The sequence below is a fragment of the Staurois parvus genome, unplaced genomic scaffold (genome assembly GCF_062004578.1).
Source record: "Staurois parvus isolate SC_StPar_1 unplaced genomic scaffold, SC_StPar_1.0 ptg000391l, whole genome shotgun sequence".
Lineage (NCBI taxonomy): Eukaryota > Metazoa > Chordata > Amphibia > Anura > Ranidae > Staurois > Staurois parvus.
The window spans coordinates 1,713,628-1,735,807 of record NW_028318187.1 but is presented as its reverse complement, the minus strand read 5'-3'; the positions used below and the strand labels follow the sequence as shown (position 1 = coordinate 1,735,807).

Sequence of the window (22,180 nt, the reverse complement as noted above, 5' to 3'; positions counted from 1 at the left end):
CTGAAACAGAACTACACTGCATCTGAGCACCACAAGCCAAAAATGCTATTTAAATTGATAATAATAATTTTTTTTAAATAACAAACATGTAACATATAAAATAAATACACTATATTGCCAAAAGTATTGGGACACCCCTCCAAATCATTGGATTCAGGTGTTCCAATCACCTCCATGGCCACAGGCGTATAAAATCAAGCTCCTAGGCATACAGACTGCTTCTACAAACATTTGTGAAAGAATGGATTGCTCTCAGGAGCTCAATGAATTCAAGCGTGATACCATGATAGGTTACCACCTGTGCAATAAGTCCATCCGTGAAACTTACTTGCTACTAAATATTCCACGGTCAACTGTTAGTGGATTTATAACAGAGTGGAAGCAACTGGAAACAACAGTGGTAGGCCGTGTAAAATGAAAGAGCGGGGGTCAGCGCATGCTGAAGCGCACAAGGGGCAGAAGTTACCACCTGTCTATTGAGTCAATAGATAAAGACCTTCGTGTGACCTTCAGATTAGCACCACAACAGTGTGTGGAGAACTTTATAGAATGGGTTTCCATGGCCGAACAGCTGCATCCAAACCATACATCACCAAGCGCAATGCAAAACGGCGGATGCAGTGGTGTAAAGCACGCCGCCACTAGACTCTAGAGCAGTGGACACGTGTTCTCTGGAGTGACGAATCACACTTCTCTGTCTGGCAATCCAATGGACGTGTCTGGGTTTAGCGGTTGCCATGATAACGGCACTTGTCTGACTGCATTGTGCCAAGTGTAAAGTTTGGTGGAGGGGGGATTATGGTGTGAGGTTGTTTTCCAGAAGTTGGGCTTGGCCCCTTAGTCCCAGTGAAGGGAACTCTTAAGGTATCAGCATACCAAGACATTTTGGACAATTTCATGCTCCTAACTTTGTGGGAACAGTTTGGGGATGGCTCCTTCCTGTTCCAACATGACTGCGTACCAGTGCACAAAGCAAGGTCCTCAAAGATATGGATGAGAGAGTTTGGGGTGGAGGAACTTGACTGGCCTGTACAGAGTCCTGACCTCAACCCGATAGAACACCTTTGGGATGAATTACAGCTGATGCTGCGAACCAGGCCTTCTCCTCTGATATCAGTGCCTGACCTCTCAAATGCGCTTCTGGAAGAATGGTCAAACATTCCCATAGACACTCTTAAACCTTGTGGACAGCCTTCCCAGAAGAGGTGAAGCTGTTATAGCTGCAAAGGGTGGGCCAACTCAATATTGAACCCTATGGACTAAGACTGGGATGCCATTAAAGTTCACATGCGTGTAAAGGCAGGTGTCCCAATACGTTTGGCAATATAGTGTATAACATGTTATACTTACCTGATCTGTGCAATGGTTTTGCACAGAGCAGGGGCTGCACTATGCAAAACCATTGACCCGAGAACAGCATGCCATCTGAACAAAATGAAAACTAGTTTCAATCATCTTGGACTCAATGCACAAAAATACACATATTAAAGATTTATAAGAAGCTGTAAAACAGTTTTGTTTATATTTATACTTTAATTTGAATTGCTCTTCTGAAACTGTTTTTTTAGTCATGTGACCAGCACAGCACCAATCAGAGCTGGCCAGACACAGACTCACATTGTAGAGAGCTTACATCAACAGAGTAATAGAAGCCCCTCTCAAGGATTTTTCCCTACAGATGCCAAAGAACAAAGAAAGATTGAGTGACCACAAAACAGCGCTGCAGGAATAAGGTACTTAGAGAATTAAAAACAAAACAAAACACAGTGGCATGATATATATGATTTCTGTGAATGAATTATGGTCATTAACACTTCTCTGGTTAGTATCACTTCACAAACCCAGACAAATTAGCTAAATGTCATTCTTGCAATTTCTCCCCTCTGCTGGTTAAACTTGGTTCTGCAACTGTTCTGCAGCTCGAAACAGGTCTAAGGGAGAGCACATGCTTAAAGTGACACTAAACAATATTGGTATTCTCCAAAAATAATCCATACACATCCACTACTTAATGATCCTGAAATCTATTTTTAATGAAACCGTTTTGTTGTTTTTCTGCTTCCCTGTAACGTCCTCTGTGAGCTCCTGAATCTCTCCTTTCCCCTCTTACTTCTGTTTGTTTGAAGTGAAAACTGCACATTAGTTGCGGCCATGTGCACTGCTCTACGCACACTACACATCTCATAGTCCCTCGTCCATCTGGAGGCTGACAAAGTGAGGATGGCTGCACTTCTACTTACAGCTGGACTACACTTTCAGACCATGCAATGCTGTGGCAGTAAACCAAAGAAAAAATCCTCAAACATTGGTTATGGCTTAGTAGATATGTGTCCAAGTCCCAGCATTCGTGATAAAATTCATTATGGGGGATTTCTATTTAGGAAGTTTGTGCTGATGAAAAATGGATGCACATTATTCTTTGTGTCCAGAACATAGATTGGTTCCACAAGAGATAACAGAACAGTCTTACCTGCCAGTGCATCTTGGGCCTCAAAGAATGTGCTAAGACCTCCTTTCACATAGGCAACATTCCCCTCATTTTTCTTGCTTGCCTGCTTTCGAAGGTTGTTGGCTGCGACTTTCAGCTGTTCAAAACTGAAAATATATTTATATTGGTTTCCATTCAAAGAAAAACAACAAGAAATGTCACTACAGCATACACAAAACTGATCCCATGTAAATGCCTACATAGAGTATACAGTGTGTGTTTTGATTGGCCAAAAGATTGTAGACACCCATCGCACTTATATCAGCAAGCTGGACAAGCCACTACAAAGCCATGGACATTAATGGCCCCTTCCCCACTCTTTTGGAAAGGCTTTCCACAAACTTTTAGAGTGTGTCTATGGAACTGCACATCCAATCAGCCAAAAGAATATTTGCAAGGTCGGTGTCGGCATTCAATCTGATCCCAAAGGTGTTTAGTAGGGCTGAGATCAGGGTTCTGCGCAGGCCACTGGCGTTCCTTCACAACAAATTCATCAAAATGTTCTTATGGACCTGAGTTTGTGCACAGGGGCACAGCCATGCTGGAAAAAGGGCCTCTCTCAAACTTTGACCACAAGAGAAAGAAGTGGATAATTGTAGAACCTGTCTTTGTATGCCGTATCATTAACAGTATCATTCACTGTAAACATCTGAAATCAATAATCTGGAGGGCAGTCCACACACCTTTGGCCATATACACCGTGTTCCAAATTATTATGCAAATTCTATTTAAGTGTCACAAAGATTAAATATTTTGTTTTTCAGTTTAACTCATGGATGGCATTGTGTGTCAGGGCTCTTTTGATCACTGAAAACAATCTCGGACACCTGTGATAATTAGATTGGCCGGTGAGCCCAATTTAAGGAAAAACTACTAAAGGAGGGTGTTCCACATTATTAAGCAGAGCACCATTTTCAAGCAATATGGGGAAGAAAAAGGATCTCTCTGCTGCCGAAAAGAGTGAAATAGTTCAATGCCTTGGATGAGGTATGAAAACATTAGATATTTCACGAAAACTTAAGCGTGATCATGGCACTATTAAGAGATTTGTGGCTGATTCAGAGCACAGACGGGTTCATGCAGGTAAAGGCACATTGAGGAAGATTTCTGCCAGATCCATGCATCGGATCAAGAGAGCAGCTGCTAAAATACCATTACATAGCAGCAAACAGATATTTGAAGCTGCTGGTGCCTCTGGAGTCCCACGGACATCAAGGTGTAGAGTCCTCCATAGTCTTGCAACTGTGCATAAACCTTCTATTCGGCCACCACTAACCAATGCTCACAAGCAGAAACAGCCGCATTGGGCAGATGAATACATGAAGACTAATTTTCAAACAGTCCTGTTCACTGATGAGTGCCGTGCAACCCTGGATGGTCCAGATGGATGGAGTAGTGGATGGTTGGTGGACGGCCACCCTGTTCCAACAAGGCTGCGACGTCAGCAAGGCGGTGGTGGAGTCATGTTTTGAGCCGGAATCATGGGAACAGAGCTGGTCACCTCCTTTAGGGGCCCCAAAGGTGTAAAGATGACCTCTGCAAAGTATGTGGAGTTTATGACTGACCACTTTCTTCCCTGGTACAGAAGGAACAACTATGCTTTCTGTAATAAAATCATCTTCATGCATGACAATGCACCATCTCATGCTGCAAATAATACCTCTGCATCAATGGCTGTTATGGGGATAAAAGGAGAGAAAGTCAGGGTGTGGCCTCCATCCTCCCTTGACCTCAATCCTATTGAGAACCTTTGGAGCATCTTCAAGCAAAAGATCTATGAGGGTGGGAGGCAGTTTACATCCAAACAGCAGCTCTGGGAGGCTATTCTGACATCTTGCAAACAAATTCAAACAGAAACTGTCCAAAAACTCACAAGTTCAATGGATGCAAGACTTGTGAAGCTGCTATCAAAAAAGGGGTCCTATGTTAAAATGTAACGTGACCTCTTAAAATGTTTAAAAAGTTAAAATGTTGTTAAAAGTTTGATTGAAAACGCTTTTGATTTCAGTAAATATGCTGCAAACACAACAAATGACAATTTTCAGTTCTTTACAACCTATAAAGTGTTTTGAAACTTACTGTGCGGAATAATTTGGAACAGTGCATTGGAAGTGTTTTATGTTTAACAAAAATCCTGTTATCATTAGGAGGTTTGTTCAATAAAATGTGAATTGTACTCTTAATAGTTGATAACATGAGAATTATGCTGACTGTTATTTACATCAATTATTTAGGTAAATGAGAAAAATATCATTTACATAATAATTTGGAACACGGTGTAGTTCAATAAAATGTAAATCTTAGTAGGGGAACTTTCTACATACAGATCCATAAGAAAAGGTTGCTCATATAAATTTGACAATTTAAAGTGATGTCTCCACAGAGTGGTGTCTTACCTCTTCTTCTGGAGTCCCCCGCAGATGCTGTCCACTCCTCCTTTCCTACAAGTGCCCCTTAGCAAGCAGTGTGTGGACGAGCTCCTGAGCAAGGCTGTGTGTGTCCATAGACACACAGAGTGGCTCAGTCATGCTTCCTGCTCCCTCCTCACAGGTTTTGACTTACAGCAGCAGGGACATAAGGCTCCTGCCTGTGTCTCTTGTGAGACCAGGAACAAAGAAAAGTGGGGCTCCTGTCTAGACAGCGCTGGATTGAGAGAGTTGAGTTGAGAGGAACCAGGTAAATGTTAGGGATGGGGGGGTGTCAAATAAGGGGGAGGTTTTTTTACCATAATGCATTATACTTTTTTAAAGTTAATGTTTTGCATAGAATTAACAAATGTTTTCCTTCACTTAGATAGACAAAACAAGTTAAGAGGTACTTGTTTTTGTATTTTATGAAAAGAGAAGTTCCTCATATCTAATTCTGAACAGGTGTGATAACTGTTTATTTACATTCCAGTGTATGTATCCAATGATCCTGCTCTTGGTATGCTATCCTATGGAACTTGATGGAATATACCAATATTGTATTAGCTATTACTAAAACGCTTATTATGAACGTTTGTAACTGCCTATAAACGCTAACAAAAACCTAATGGAAAATAGAGAAGTTCAGGTTTCAGTGGAAAAAAAATTATATTCACCTAGTTGGATGCAGCATCAGTCTGATGCTGCATCTGTCCCCCGCCAGCTCCAAGACCTGAGTGTTCAAACACCGCAGATCGCTCAGCTCTCAGTCTTTAGGCTGTCAGTCACCATTTCCCTGCTCTGCCCCTCCAGTGCTCACTGCAGCACCAGGCTGTGGAGGGGGCGCTGAGAGGCTGAGACAGCTGTCAGTCCAGGCATCTGGGTGGATCCCGACCATATGGTCAGGAATCTTTTCAGAGCCTGGACCAGCTCTGCAATGTCATCAGACAGCGGGCTTCAGTCCGCTCTTGGCTGAAAACAGAAGTCTTAAAAACGAACTTCATACCGGTGATCCATAGGAGAAGCATAGCCAAAAAAGGTATGGCTATACATCGTTAAAAAAACAATGAGCAGCTTTTATTCATTCATGTAAAACTTTTATCCCAACAGAGAAAAAAAACTGTTTGCTGCAACTGCTTGTGTAACTGCTAATTTGTTAGTGTATCTAAATCTGCTAGTACATCTAACACCCCCCTGTAAGGAGATATCTTTCAACTGGATCTTAGACTCTTCTGTGTTTGGAGCTTTATTTCTTCCAAATCCGGTGGTGAGATAAAAAAGGATAGGTCGGGATACATAGACAGAAATGGATCCTATCAACCCCCCTCCCCACAGACTAACAATGCTGCTGTCCAAAGGTGTCCCCCCATGCTCATTCATCCAGAGTGGGGGAACTCTAATACAGGAGGTGTGTTACTGGCGAGATCACCAGCTGAAAACAGAGGGGAAAAAAAACTAATGCAGGCACCTCATGTAATGATTAGTAAATGGCAATATATTACATTTTTGGTTTTGGGTCTGCTTTAAGACTGTACACACAAGTGTATACGTGTCATTGACTTGTATCAATGACTTTGCAGAATTCAGGACAATCTAAAACACTGAACTATTGCACTGTAACATATAAGGTGCAGAGGTACATCAATTGTTCCAGAAAATGCAACACAACCTTAAAGCCAGGAAAGCAGATTTTAACTTGTGAAGTTGGACATTTCCTAAAAGGAAAAAACATGCTGCAAGCAAACCAAAACACCAGTACCCAAGAATACCATTAGCTTCACTCTCCCCCAGGTTAAGTTCAGGGCACGAGAGTGAAAAGGTGATATACACAGCTGTAAAACAGATGTCAAGAGTAAAATACATTGCATGTGCTTTAGTTATAAACAGAAGTTATTTAGAACAATTCCATATGCTGAATGGGCTATTCTGGGGTTTCTTGACCGAATACATATTTTATCATTGTATTAGTAGGATCATTTTTTATGTATTTTGTAATATCTTTTTAAAAGCGAACCAGAAAAAAAAAGCCACAGGTGCAGGCAGACTTGTTAAAAAACATTAATATTACCATAAAAAGAAATGCAAAGAATTTAAAAAGAAAAAATAAAACCATAGAACATAAAGCTAAGGTTTTCTAGCATCTACATGTTCCTAGCCTACTTGTTTCTATTAATGTGTGATTATTAATGAATTCACAATCATTCTAAAGTCTGTCAAGTTTGGAGTTCATTTTATGTTGTGGTAAAATGCACAAATTATTTATCCTGAATTTACAGATTTACACTCCCCATATTTCCTTGTTCTGTCCCCAGCGGGACAAAGCATGTGCAGTATTTTGTGCCATGTTGATATGTGCCTCCTAAGTCTAACTATGAGGTTGGCCTTGGCACCATGTTCTCTGCACGTCAAGCCATCCCCTTACCACCCCGCAGTGATCCGAAAACAAAGCCAGGAAAGAGACAGGCAATTCATAACAGAAGTTTGTCCCATCATGGAGCACCTACCTGCAACAAGACGCGGCAAAAAGAATGCAAAGAGAGAGGGGCATGTCAGCATCCCATCCTGCTGCATCCCACTTGTGTCTCGGCTTAGGAAGCACCCAGCAACATGGAACTAAGTTAATCCAGCATTGGGGACAAAACAGTGAAAAAAAAAAGATACTTCTCCTCTAACAATCACTAGACATGATTAGGAACAGGCATTGAGAATGACTGGCTCCCTTTGTAGTACTCAGAAAAGTAACAGAAGGTATGGAAATATTAAATATATATATATTATACACACACATGCACCCATACACAGTTATGTCCATATATATTTGGACACAGGCACAATTTTAGTTTTTTTCAGGTATTTACCCAAACATATTCAAGCTATAGTTATATAATGGATATGGGCTGAAAGTGCACACTCTCAGGTTTACTTTGAGGGTATGTACATACAAATTGGAGGAAGGGTTGAGGAATTACAGCTCTTAAAAGTAGCCATCCCCCCTTTTTCAAGGGACCAAAAGTAGTTGGACAATTGAATCAAAAGCGGTTTCATGGCCAGGTGTGGGCTACTCCTTCATTATTTCTTCAACAATTAAGCAGGTAAAAGGTCAGGAGTTGATTCTAAGTGTGGTATTTACATTTGGAATCTCTTGCTGTGAACCTACATCATGCGTTCAAAGGCAATGTCCAGGCAAGTGAAATAGGCCATTGTAAGGCTTCAAAAATTAAACAAATCCATCAGAGAGATAGCAGCAACATTAGGAGTAGCCAAATCAACAGTTTGGTACATTCTGAGGAAAGAAGAACGCACTGGTGAGCTCAGCAACATAGAAAGGCATGGATGTCCACGGAAGACAACAGTGGTGGATGATCACAGGATCCTCTCTATGGTAAAGAAAAACACATTCACAATATCCAGACAAGTGAAGGACACTCTCCAGGAGTGGGCTTGGAAAAGCTCATGATCCAAAGCACACAACGTCATCTGTAAAACATGGTGGAGGCAGTGTGATGGCATGGGCATGCATGGCTTCCAGTGGCACTGGGTCATTGGTGTTTATTGATGATGTGACAGAAGACAGAAGCAGCCGGATGAATTCTGCAGTGTTTAGAGATATACTGTCAGCTCAGATTCAGCCAAATGCAGCAAAGTTGATTGGACGGCGCTTCACAGTACAGATGGACAATGATCCAAAACACACTACAAAAGTAACCCAGGAGCTTTTGCAAGAAAAGAAGTGGAATATTCTGCAATGACCGAGACAATCACCTGATCTCAATCCAATCAAGCATGCATTTCACTTGCTGAAGGCAGAAACCCACAAACAAAGAACTGAAGACAGCTGCAGTTAGAACACGGCAAAGCATCAGAAAGGTGGAAACCAAGTCTTTGGTAATGTCCATGGGATCCAGACTTCAGGCAGTCTTTGCCAGTAAAGGATTTAACAAAATATTAAAAATGAACATTTTATTTATGAATATTTTCATTTGTCCAATTACATTGGAACCCCTGAAAATGGAGGGACTGTGTATAAAAAATGGTTGCAGTTCCTAAAATTTGTACTTGATATCTATGTTCAACCCCTTGAATTAAAGCTGAAAGTCTGCACTTCAAATTCATTTGTATTGTTTCGTTTTAATTTATTCTGGTGGCATACAGAGCCAGAAGTATGAAAATTGAGCCTGTGTCCAAATATATATGGACCTGATATATATGGACCTGGGTTTAGAAATATTGGGAATGATAGAATACACTCATCAGTGGCTGCAGCCGGATGACTGAGAAAAATTTTCCAAGAGTGAAGGAGTCCTTCTGTCAGAATACAATGGCACAGCAAGGACTTCCAACCACCTTACTGGTGTTCCAAAATTAAATGGCCTAAAAAGTGCCACATCCCTATTAATTAGAATTTAAAGAAACATTTGACATGGTGGGATTTTTAGGCACAACACAACCAAAAAAAAAAAATTATATCAGGTTAAAGGTCTAAAATTAAAAATGCCTTGAAAACTGCAGCTCAAAATACAATACAAGTTACAAATTCAGATTCTCAGAAAGCTCTCCTTTTGAACCTAATGGAGGAGCTTTCTGAGAATCTGAATTTGTAACTGGTACTGTATTTAGAGTTGCAATTTTCAAGGCATTTGTGATTTTAGACACCTAACCTGATGTCAAAAATGTTTTAATATGTATGTACAAATAAAGTGTATATTATAAGAGAAAGGTTGTGTTCTGTCTTAAAAATCCCACCATGTCAAATGTTTCTTTAAACCTTACTGGTGTTGATGGGGAAACTAGTCTGTTATTTTCTTCGGTCGGCCTGCTTGCTGAATGCAAAACAAAATGACTAATCCATGGGCAGCCCAAGGGCTTGTGTTGGTGAAAATGCAGCACACCTTCAGGTGCCCTCAGTCTGCATTTAGTTGGTTTGAAACATTTCCAAGATCTTTCAGGAGTTTACAGGTACATTTCACCTCCAATTCCTTCTGAATTGCCTTTGTCCACTTTACAAACCTTATCAATCCTCTAGGAGCTTTATTTGCATTCCCATTGACTTCTGTCACTGAGAAAGAAACAGTTCTGGTATGAACAAGCCGGGCAATCAACCCCAAGTCATATTTCAATGCAAGAAAGCCATGTTGAAAAAAACAAGGCCTTTCCAAACTAACCATTGATGCTTTCAAAACAATCACAACTGTGGTGGTGGTGTTAAAGAAAACACTGTGTTCTAGGTAGAAAGTAAAGATAACGGTGCGTGAGCTGGAGTGGGATACAAATAAAAGGATTACAATCATTAGTCTTTACCCACTTCTCATGCAGCTCACATAACACTATCAACTCATTTCTCCAGAAAACAAAGCCTCAGAAACAATGTTCTTTTTCTGTTGGGATTTTGATACAGTCCTATTGCAACTCCCTTCTCATAGGCCTACTTCTACAGTACATAGGCTATCCATTCTTCAGTCTATCTTGAATGCTGCTGCCAGGATCATCTACCTTACCAGCTGCTCAGTGTCTGCCACCCCTCTCTGCCACTCCCTCCACTGGCTTCTGATTGCCCAGTGAATTATATTCAAAATACTAACAACATACAAAGCTATTCACAACTCTGCCCTGAGCTACATCACCAACCTTGTCTCCAAGTATCACCCAAACCGTCCACTCTGCTCCTCTCAAGATCTCCTGCCCTCACGCTCCCTTGTCTCTTCCTCTCATGCTCATCTCCAGGTCTTTGCCAGAGCCTCTCCCATCCTCTGGAACTCTCTTCCTCAGTCTGTCCAGTTATTCCCTAATCTGGCTGCCTTTAAGCGATTCCTGAAAACGTTCACGCCTCCTAATAAACATTTATCACTTCCATCAGCTCATCCCCACAGTTATAACCTTTTGTACCACTTGTTCCACCCTATTAGATTGTAAGCTCTGATGAGTAGGTCCCTCTTAATCCTCTTGTTTTGATTGTATTGTAGATGTACGGTCTCCCTTTATATTGTAAAGCTCTGTGCAAACTGTTGGTGCTATATAAGTCCTGTATAATAAAAATAATAATACTACACTCCCTCTTCACTCCCGCATTATACTTACACTCACTTTCACACAGAATGAAGGTAAAATCAGGAGTCTGTCACAACCACTATAATCTGCCTCTAGACAGTGAGTGAAGCTATTCCTAAGGAAAAGAAATGATCATTGCCAAACATTTTTATACTGTACTCAGTTTAGCACAAAGTGTTTAGTTCAAGAATAAACTGTGAACATAGAGCCTCAGTCTGCAACTGCCATGAGGTGTAATTACAAGCTCAGTTTCTCTGCTTTTAGAAAGAGACATTCAAAAGCATCATACACTAAAGTAAAAGATGTCCATGCAAATGTGGATTTCACTATGTGCCCCTCCTAGTCTACTTTAAAGTCTGATCAGTGAACACTGATCTGAAGCCACTTACATTTGATGTATTACACAGCTTAGGTGCAGACAGGCTTTTGACTGGTCCAACTGAGTCTCCTCTGAGGCCTGGTACCCCAAACTGTCCTCTACATAGGTTTAAATGTACCAAACAAGCTGTGTCAGATAATCCCATTGTGGTTATATAAACCCTGACAATTGCATTCTGTTATATCCTTTCTTTAGTTCCAGTCTCCTCCAAAAATATTAAAAGTCAGCAACTACAAATACTGTAGCAGCTGGCTTTTAACATAAGGACACTTACCTGTTCCGGGGTCTGGTACTGTCCTCACCCGAGCCAATTCTTGGCACCTTAAAGCAGAGCTCCGCCCAAAAGAGGAGGTTCCACTTTAAAGACTGGTCCCCAGCTTCACATTAGGATTGGCATTTTTGGGGAGCAGGTACCTGAAATTGACAGGTACCCACTCCTGCTATGATTTTCTAGACGATCGGAAGTGGAAGTTGTCCCCCCCCCCATAGTGTTCTGGTCCCAGAAGACTACAGGGCCATTTAGAAAGCGCAGAGCTAATCATGCCGGAAAGCTGGCACAGCCGAGTGCCCACACTGAAGATGCCACGGTGCCGGGAGCACAGGACGGCCAATGAACCGCACTGCAGGGGGGGGGGGGGGGACAGATGAGTGGCTATTTTTTAAAAATCAGCAGCTACAGTTTTTTGTAGCTACTGACTTTTATTTTTTCACAGTCTTTTCCATATATTCACTTCTTTTACTGTGAAGAAGCCTTTCTATGTGTGGAGGTAAACCTAGCTAGGATGCAGCCACCAGATCTAAGGACTGGTAATCTTTAATAACTTACATTCTTGTTCTTGGGCTAAACACAATTTGCGTGTCCTCAGGCGGCGGGATGAGCTTCCTGAGGATGCGCACTGTGCGAAATGCATAGAGGCTGAATCACACGTCATTTCCAGTTTCCCTGTTATATCACTTCTGGACGCTGGAACGCAAGACTAACAGCGTGTGGAAAATTTCCCTCTGGTGGGCTGTACATGGTGGTGCCCCTCTTGGCACCAGATGCATGTATTGTATATGTTTTTCTTGTGTATATTGAATAAACTTACTACAATATATACATTGCCTTTCTGGCTTCTCTCTGAGAGCGATTATTGATACTGGAAGAGGGTTAATAAATTAAAGCTTGTGAGAACATCTTTTTTTGGAGATTCCGTATGAGAAGTAAACGTCTAATTGGAGCTGAATAGAGGATTTATCATCCAAGTCGTACTGACCACTTAGTGGATGAGGATATCCGGCGAGTGCACAATTCAGACGAGCACGTTGGTGGAACACTGCTGGAATAATAAGAAGATCTGGTCACTACTTTTGAGTTCACACACAAGAATTTGGTGGATGGGAACTTTTCTATTCAATATTATCTGAACTTTATGATCACCATTGTATTGATGTATTTATTTATTCATTTGTTATGATAAGGGTGAGCACCCACTATCATTGTTTTTGTTTATATGTGGAGTGTCTCGGAGCAGTTAAAGGGGCAGCTGCCTAGGAAATCAGTGGTATGATATTGACACATTCACTATAGGGGATGGCACGTTCTTGTCACTAGTTTTTTCTTTTGTACATATAGCAAGGAATTTTTCTCTATGCACCCTGTTTACATATATGTCTGTTGTGTAGGAATGCAGCATGTCATCACACCTTTGAGTTTTACAACATCCTGTGGTGCATAAAGTTATTTTTTATTTTTTTTAATATAACCGAATAAAGTTCCGGAAGAAAAAAAACACAGCACCAACCTCACAAAAAGCACACTAGTGGGTGCAGTATTATGCAGACCATAATGCAAACACACCGGTGTAAGTGGACCCTTAGCTTCAATTACTGAAACTGATGGAAAATTGTAACTGGTGAGCAAAAAATAAATTATGCTCGAGTTCACACCAATGCAGTGCAGCAAACCCTACGAATCCTGTGTGTTTCCCGCACCGCATTGCAGTCGCATCACATTCATGTAATCTGGTGCAGGTGTCAATAATGAATTAATGACACCCCGAAACAGATTGCAAAACGCAATGTGATTGCCAGAAATTGCATCACGTGGGTGAGAACACCCATGCGATGCGATTCAGGTGCAGATTTAAAAAGGGTCCTGCACCTTTTGGTGCAGATACGATTTGAGCCATACAAAATGTAAGGCTCAAATCACACCAGAGACATTTGCATGTGGATTCCTGTGCGAATTACATGCTGTGTCCTGCACCGCATAGTGTGAACCAGGACTAAAGCAGAAATAAACCCATTGATTTAACAGTTTCAAAAAACAGTTACATTCCTGGCACGTGCCAGGAGTGTAACTGTCACATTTGCTTGTGCTCTCAACCAAACTGTGAACACAGCAAATGGCTGAGGTTATAACTGATCATATAAACAGCATCATGGCAGTTGAAGATCAGAGGGCCAGATGGAAGCTTCCTTGGCTGAAAACGATAGGAGGGTTTAGTTTCACTTCAAGGCACAGAGGAAAGCCATCAGACTCCACCCATAAATACAAAACAACATTTGGGTAAAGTTGTCCTAATTTGCTTACATATATGATTTTGACTGATAAAAAAAAAACAAAATGGGAAAAACGTGAATAGTCCATCACATACCTCACAGTTGAATGGTTCTCTATTAGGTACCAGGTGGCAGAAAACTTTTCACTGTTAAAGTCTCCAGTCTTTCCAGTAAATAATGCCTCAAGGTCCTGGTGTGGAATCTTGCCTCTGCAAAAATATTTAAAGATTTAAAGGTATCATTAGAAACTCATCTGTCAAAATAATACATTTCTAGAACTGTAATTCTACTAAAAAAAAAAAAAGTAGAAGCTGTAAATAGATAAGACAACCCGTGCTGCAGACAATAGCTTCCTATGTCTGTTGATCTTCCTGGCAGTCAGGCAGCATTTACATTGTGCAGTAGCCTATCCTCATGTATGCTGTCTCCCAGTTCCTCATGCATGCATGTAGTCCGGCTATAGAAAATATAATGGCCATTTCAGGCACATGTACCAAAATCGGCCATTACCCTCTGTGGTTAGACCCCTCTTCTGTACAATACCAGGGTGCCAGGCTGCATCACAAACCTTTACTTGGCCACTTAGCAGACCAATAGGAATAGATGCTGTTGACATCAAATTTCAATATATTAAAATGGACGGAAAGACTACACAATAACCCACCTGAGCTTTACAGTCAGGTGACTGCATAGAATAGGTATTTAAAAAACAATTCACTAGATGATGTACTTGGGGAGGATCAGAGCAAAGTGGAAGCAATATAAAACAGGTGGGTTACTGTGTAGCCTTCCTTTCTACTTTAAAGGGTAACTCCACTTTCGTGGGCAAAAAATAGCAAAATAAAAAAAAATAATAATGAATACATAATTGCTAAACAAGTTGTATTGTAATTGAATATTTAAATTTTCCTTCCCTTTTTAATTTTCTGGGTTTTTTTTCTGTAAAATGAAATGCAATATGACATCCTGGAAGCATTCTGAACACAGTTGGTGTACAGAACTCCCCCAGTAATGTAATTTCCTGCTTGTGAAATTGGCTGACTGGTTTTCCCAGAAGACTGCACTAAGGTACAATCAGATTTTGGGCATCCCACGCAACAAAAAATGTCATTTTTGATGAGATACTCCCTAAGGAAAATCTTGTCTAAAGGGCCACTTTCCTCATAAGAACCCTTCCAATGCATCAGCCAATTGATCTTTACAAAAATCATCTCCATTCACATTCACTTTCCACAGACACAGTAAGAAAATGCAAACTGTATTAATATCCTTGTACATAGATCACCCAGAGGGGAATGTTTTTTCTCTCAACAAAAGTGGAGTTACTCATTAAGTTTCAATCAAAAGTGCATATATAAAAAGGTTTACTTAAAAAATGTTAAAAAAAAAAAACACACAATGGCAAAATTATGCTCAATTGTATTCTTTTTTTTCATTTTAAGTAAGGAAAAATTTGCAAACTCCGGAGAAATATTTACCAATTCTTAACGGCTTCCCGACCACTCTATAGCAGAACTACAGGATGGCAGGGCTGCGCAAAATCACGCATATATATGTAAGTTTGCATTTTTGGGTAGGGTGTGCGCACCGCCCTACCTGTGCCGTCATTGGCGGCTACAGATGTCAATCACTGGGTCCCGGCCAGAGATTCCTCGCTGGCACCTGGCGATCACCGAGTAACACTGACAGGGGAGAGACCTGTTTGTAAACAGCACAGGTCTCTCTCCTACCAGCAGTAACATGCTGCTGTGTATTTCTCTGCACAGCAGAGAATTACACAGCAGTATGTTTCCCTAGTAAAACACACACAACACACACAGTAAAACAGCACACAACACACAGTTAACCCTTTGATCGCCCCAGATGTTAACCCCTTCCTGCCCAGTGTTATTAGTACAGTGTCAGTGCTTTTTATTAGCACTGATCACTGTATTAGTGTCATTAGGATGTCAGTGGCAGTTAGTCAGTTCCCCCCCAAGTGTCAGAATGCCCACCGCAGTCCCACTATAAGTCGCTGATCGCCGCCATTGGCAGTATTAAAAAAAGAATTCCAGTATATATACCGGCATTTGTAGATGCTATAACTTTCACGTAAACCAATTGATTTACATGTATTGGGATTTTTTTTAACAGAGACATGGAGCAGAATAATTTTGCCTAAATTTATGAAGACTTTTTTTACATTTTTTATACTGGATATGTTTTATAGCAAAAAGTCAAAAATTGTCGGTCATTTTCTGTCTATAGCGCAAAAAATAACAAAATACACAGGTGATCAAATACCACCAAAAGAAAGCTCTCATTGTGCAAAAAAAGGACATACATTTTATTTGGGTGGAGCATTGCATGACCGCGCAATTGTCAGTTAAAGCAACGCAGTGCCGCATCGCAAAAAATGGCCTGGTCAGGAAAAGGGGGGGAGGGAGGATTGGTAAATCCTCTGGAGGACAAGTGGTTAATTAAATAATTATTATTATTATTATTATACAGTATTTATATAGTGCCAACAGTTTGCTCAGCGCTGTACATTATAATGGGAGACAGTACACGAGACAGCAGAGTAACAATACAATAATACACGAGGGGTTCGAGGGCCCTGCTCCTTGGAGCTTACAATCTAGGACATAATATCCAAATATAGGTTTCCAACAGAGTGTGCTAGACAACAGTCACAAGAGAAACAAAACAACATTGTGATCAAAAATGTAAAGTAAACTTTCTCAAGCAGTATAACATGTATAATATAATCAGACAGCTCTAGATGTCTTTATGCCGCAGAAGCATTGTATAATACATATACTGCATGCATATAAGAACCTACTGTAAGATGATTTTACATTGAAAAACAATACACAAGCTATAGAGTGGATCCCCCCAACCCAGAGCTCCTTTTGTCCTCCTCAGATCCAAGATGGAGGTACTTCAACTTGTCATAGCAAACTATCTGGAATAATTTAGGCCAGGCTATGGACATGCAAGTGTTTAAATATTCTGAACAAGCGGTAAACAAAGTTCAAGACAAGCCCTTATTGGCCTCTGCAGCTCAGCTGTCCCGTGTTCCTTCTCCCAGCAGTGGCTCAGCTACCTTCGAACATTTGGGGCGCATGTACACTGCAGCTGATAAACTGACGTTTAGGAGCAGTTGTGCGTTTTTTTCAGCAGCCCCTGAACTCTCCGTTATGTTTCCCTATGTGTTCATGTATACACAGTCATTTACAGGCAGTTGAGGTTACAGACATTTTTTTGAAAACACAAAAATTGCGTTCAGGAGTAGAGTTTAGCAGCATTTCAAGCGCCAAACACTTGTAACCGTGTGTAAACGCTTGTAAATGTGTTTATGGGTGTTTGCGTTTAGACGCGTTTTTGGGCTGGTCCATATCCAGAGTCTTTTTTTTTCATCAAAAATGCATGCAAAGCGTTTTCCATATATTCAAAAAGATCTAGTACACCAACACAGTCAGTTCCAGGTTTCGTGTGAAGGAAAAAAAAGGTAGAAGGTGCCGCATTATGCTCATGATGGGATCCATAGTGAATACAACCAGAAAAGACAGGTCATCTCAACACATACTGCTCTCTCTGCTTCTGCTCTCTCTGTTTCTCACAAAATGTCTGAGATAGTTAATTATTTACTATTTTTCAGTGCATTTTGGGCATTTGGGAAGGTCTCCTGAGGTTATCTTTTCTAACGCTTCTAAACGCAAATGCGCATAAACGCGGCTAAACGTGCATGAACGCAGCTAAACTGACGTTTTTAACCTACGTTTTCTAGCAGTCAGTTTCCAGCTGTTAGAAAAGTTTTTACAACGCCCTGTATACATGTGCCTTTAATGTAACACTGAGCAGGTGTCCTAGAGCAGTGCTTTTCAACCTTTTTTCAGTCAAGGCACACTTAAACATTTTGCCCAGTCCCGAGGCATACCAGTCTGAGGGCTCGTTCACACCAGGAGGTGCATCTAAACGTCCACTTTTTTGTGAGCTCCTACACATTGCATTTTCTAATGTGTGGGGGCACCATTAAGAATTAATGGCACCCACATGCATCTTCAAAAGGCAGCAAATTTTTGTGCAGTACGGGAAAACGTGTGATTTTGCATGTGTTACCGCACTGAACCTTGTGTGAACAAGCCCTAAAATGTGGTCTGTAGGTTGTCAATATACTCCCCCCAAAATCCCCTCTCCTTGCATAACCCCTGCAAAACACCCCTCCCTGCACAACCTCCCCCAAACCCCTCTCCTAGCACAACCCCCTTCAAACATCCTCCCCCCCAAAAAAAAAAATACATTTCTATCCCTACATGAGTAGTGAGGCGGAGAGAGCCAGGAGGTGTGGGTTGTGCTCTCTACCTCCATTACATTTCAATCTGAGCCCAGCTATTCCGTTAACTCCTGAGATAGAGGAGGGAGAGAGAATGTACAGAAGAGGCAGAGAGCTCAGCCCGCACCTCCTCCCGGCTCTCTTCTCCTTTCTGTACTATTGTATTGGGGAAGCAGATCTTGGCTTTCTGTTTTGCCAGCAATAGTACAGAAAGGAGGGGAGAGCTGTGAGGAGGTGCGGGCTGAGCTCTCTGCCTCTTCTGTACATTCTCTCTCCCTCCTCTATCTCAGGAGTTAACGGAAGAGCTGGGCTCAGATTGAAATCTCTCTGCCTCTTCTGTACATTGCAGTTAACCGTGCTCTCTCCCTCTCAATCTCAGGAATTAACAGAGGATTGCTCAGATTGGGCTGTTGCTGCACACTGTTGACTCCTCACGGCACCCCGATTGAAAAATACTTTTCTAGAGTACAGAGTAAGCTGAGCTGCTGAAACGTTTTAATGTGCTCTCACTGAATGAATTGCTCCACAGTGTCTGTAGCTACAGAGGTCAATGTGGGCTTGTTTTAAAGCTCATTTACAGCTTGTTAAAGCTGAATTCTGCGGAAAACAAAACTCCTCACATGCAGTAGAGCTGCCAGCTGCACTACAAGGGTTAAATGCTCACAGGGTGTAGGGAAACATAAAACACACTATTACATACAGTTGAGAGCACAATCAACTGTGGCAGCTATCATTCACGGCATGCCTTGCATATACCCATTTTGGGAAATTGTTAAATCTATGGATATAGTTCCTTTTTAAATGGTTTAGTTCCTTTTTAAATGGTTTGTTCTAAAAAGTGCCGATAGAATGGTCCCTGCAGCCTTTTCTTCCCTATGCACTGGTGATCACAGGTAATCTAAGGTAATCACATATATTGCAGGGCCCATGGCCTTGCAACGGACATAAGGACACAGAGGGACAGTCCACTGCTGGAGCGTAGGGGACAATAGAAGAGTGCTGTATGCTGGGGGGGGAAGCAGATCTGGTAAGCAATACCCCTTTTTCCATTGCCCTAGACATAAACAAGGATTTAACCTTTGCGGGGTAGGAGCAGGCCCACTGCAAGGGAAGAGTTTTCCTTTCCCTAGAGATAGGCTTTACAAATGCACGCTCAAACGTCCATAGCCTAGCCACAGGTTCTAGAAGCAGAAAATGTAGCCTCCGGTATTTTCTTCATAGATAAAGAATAGCTGCACTTTAAATTTGTTTTATAAAGAGGTACTGCAAAACAAAATCCATGACTTTTTATGATTTTGAGCTAAAAAGATAGAAAAAAGGGATGTCTACAGTTTTGTACAAAATCCATCTAAGCATAATTTTAAAAAGCTCCACATAGACATCTATATATCCACATCAAATTATATTTTTCATACATGCATGTAAAGGGTGCAACAAGTAGCGCTACCCTTCATAATGCTGCCTAAATAAATGAAACCTGATGGAAGTAATATATGCAGACAGGAGAGATCTGGCCTCTGCTTCTTATCCTATCTTGGGAACTGCAGCAAGAGGAAAGTAATGTGGATTACAGTCTAGATGAGTCTGGCTGAGATCATACACCAGAGAGCAGGCCTCCCACATATACATGTTTTCATAGCTCACTGCTGACATGTTCCTCGCTGAGAACTTTTAACACACTCCGAAGAATGGACACACAGCAAGATGCAATTCTGGGGGGACTTACTCAACCAGCTCAAGTAATAAGTGAAGACAAAACAAGGATCACATTAACTCCTGATAGTCAGCTGCAAATCTCATTAAAGAAGGTAATGACAGAAGTAATATGGTGCCACTTGATGAACTAGAACAGCAGCCTTTATTACGCCTACTTTGATGTCAAGTCTGCCCCTCCAGCATTCATTTACACAGTAAACTGAAGTGAATCTATTGCCTCAAACACTTCTACTTCTCATGCAATGAAAACGTCAATTTAACTGGTTACATGACATCCACCGCTCAAAATGACAGCAGCCGATAAAATTGAAGTACGACATTATATATACCAAGAGATGTTTTTATTTATTGAAACAGTATAAAGGATAACAAAAATAATATTTGAATAGTATTCATATCTCAGTAAGTAGTCCTGATAGAAAAATAGAGGTTTGTTAGGAAATAACGGAGGTCGAAGTACAATATTTTAAAACAAGGAGGGAGGGCACAACTAGAAGAACTAAGGCTTCATGTGGATGTTTTGCTATCTCTCCAAGACACCTTTCCTCCTGGCAGCAACGTTTTGCCAGAAAAAATGATTGATGCCTTCAATGGGCGTAATGTGTTTACACGCTTTTGAAAGCTTCAGGTGCATGGGCACTAATTCATGTCAATGGCCAAGAATAATAATTCATTTCAATGGCCAGAATAAATTAACGCCCAACCTTCGGGAAGCACAGTGGCTAAATGGATAGCACTTCTGCCTGGCAATACTAGGGTCGTTGGTTCGAATCCCAACCATGGCACCACCTGCCTGGAGTTTGCATGTTCTCCCTGTGTTTGCATGTTCTCCCTGTGTTTGCATGGGTTTCCTGCAGGTACTCCAGTTTCTTCCCACACTCCAAAGACATGCTGGTAGGTTAACTGGATCCTGTCTAAATTGGCCCTAGTATGTGTATGTATGAATGTGAGTTAGGGACCTTAGATTGTACGCCACTTGAGGTTAGGGACTGATGTGAATGTACAATATATATGTAAAGCAAATAAAAAGACAAGGTATGCAGCGCTAAATAAATGATATAGAGAAAACACTGATGACAAAGTATCTGTTAAAACAAAATGATAATGCTGAAAGCCTGTTAAAGTGAGACTCACCCAGCTGACGCCATTGTTTACCAGAAAGCCACAGACCACCAGGGAAGTTGGAAGCTTACCTGGCTGCTACAGGCTTTCATGTGAGTGTTATACCATTGTGTGGAATTTTGCAAATAAAGACGTACTTCACCATCAATACAATTTTGCTTTGTGGCTCGTTTATTTGCGAGTCATGAAAGGTGGATCACCATAGGAGGAGTATTTATCGGGAAGCTGGACACCGTTGGACCCACCAGTGAGCTGGATGTGACCCAAGAGCGTATGCTGACATCCCCCGAATATATACCTTAGTGACCGGATGCTGCCCGCAGTGGGAACCAGGCTCCTTTTCCATTGATGGTACACCTGAATACATACAACGCTCAGTTTGTATGTTCGTGTGGTAAGAGCATAATTATATTGGATTCTTCAGGATTTTACGCTGAATTGATCATCTGATTATATAGCCTTCAAACTTATTTGGTTTTATCCACCATATTTGGAACTTTAACAGGCTTTCAGCATTATCATTTTGTTTTAACAGATACTTTGTCATCAGTGTTTTCTCTATATCATTTATTTAGCACTGCATACCTTGTCTTTTTATTTGTTCTAGTTATAAGGTGTTGAGGTTTACCTTGTATGCCAGCTGCTGCGGTTTCTTGTTTCACTTTGCGCTCACTTACCTTATTATCAGTATTCATATATGTAAAGCGCTGTGTAAATTGACGGAGCTATATAAGTACACGAAATACTAATAATAACCTTTAATGGTCACTTTGGGCATCTATCACTTGCTGCTGAACAACCCCCTCCCACCATAAATTTCCAGCATCTCCTAAACTGTTGCTTTCTTCCCACCCCTCCTACCTAATATTGCTATCATCTCCCCTCTTTTTCCAACATTACTTTCTCCTTAAATGATAAATTCACCTCTTAACAAAAAATAATAAATGCACATTTTGTTTTGGAAGCCTGCAAAGCATTGCACCAGCGATCAGCAGATCGGGGGTGCCATGCAGGACTCCTGCAGACCTGTCAGTGTATCTGTCTGCTCGTATATCGTACGGGCAAGCAGATACACTCCGACAGGAAGAATCAGTGAACTACCACAGCGCTCCATAGCACCGCGGTAGTTCACTGAGAACTACAAGCCGACAGCGTCGGTTTTCTCA

At 41.2% G+C, this 22,180-nt stretch overlaps 1 protein-coding gene across 3 annotated transcripts in view; it reads right to left on the bottom strand.

Moving 5' to 3' along the window:
• The window catches only part of EXOC2 (exocyst complex component 2), a 262,822-nt gene that overhangs the window by 182,954 nt on the left and 57,688 nt on the right, over positions 1-22,180 (bottom strand). For all 3 annotated transcript variants that reach the window (XM_089686128.1, XM_089686129.1, XM_089686130.1), the window contains exons 4-5: positions 13,957-14,070; positions 2,471-2,595 (exon numbers count right to left, since the gene is read on the bottom strand). In XM_089686128.1, the coding sequence (XP_089542254.1) occupies positions 2,471-2,595; positions 13,957-14,070 (239 nt within the window). The remainder of the gene's footprint in view (positions 1-2,470; positions 2,596-13,956; positions 14,071-22,180) is intronic.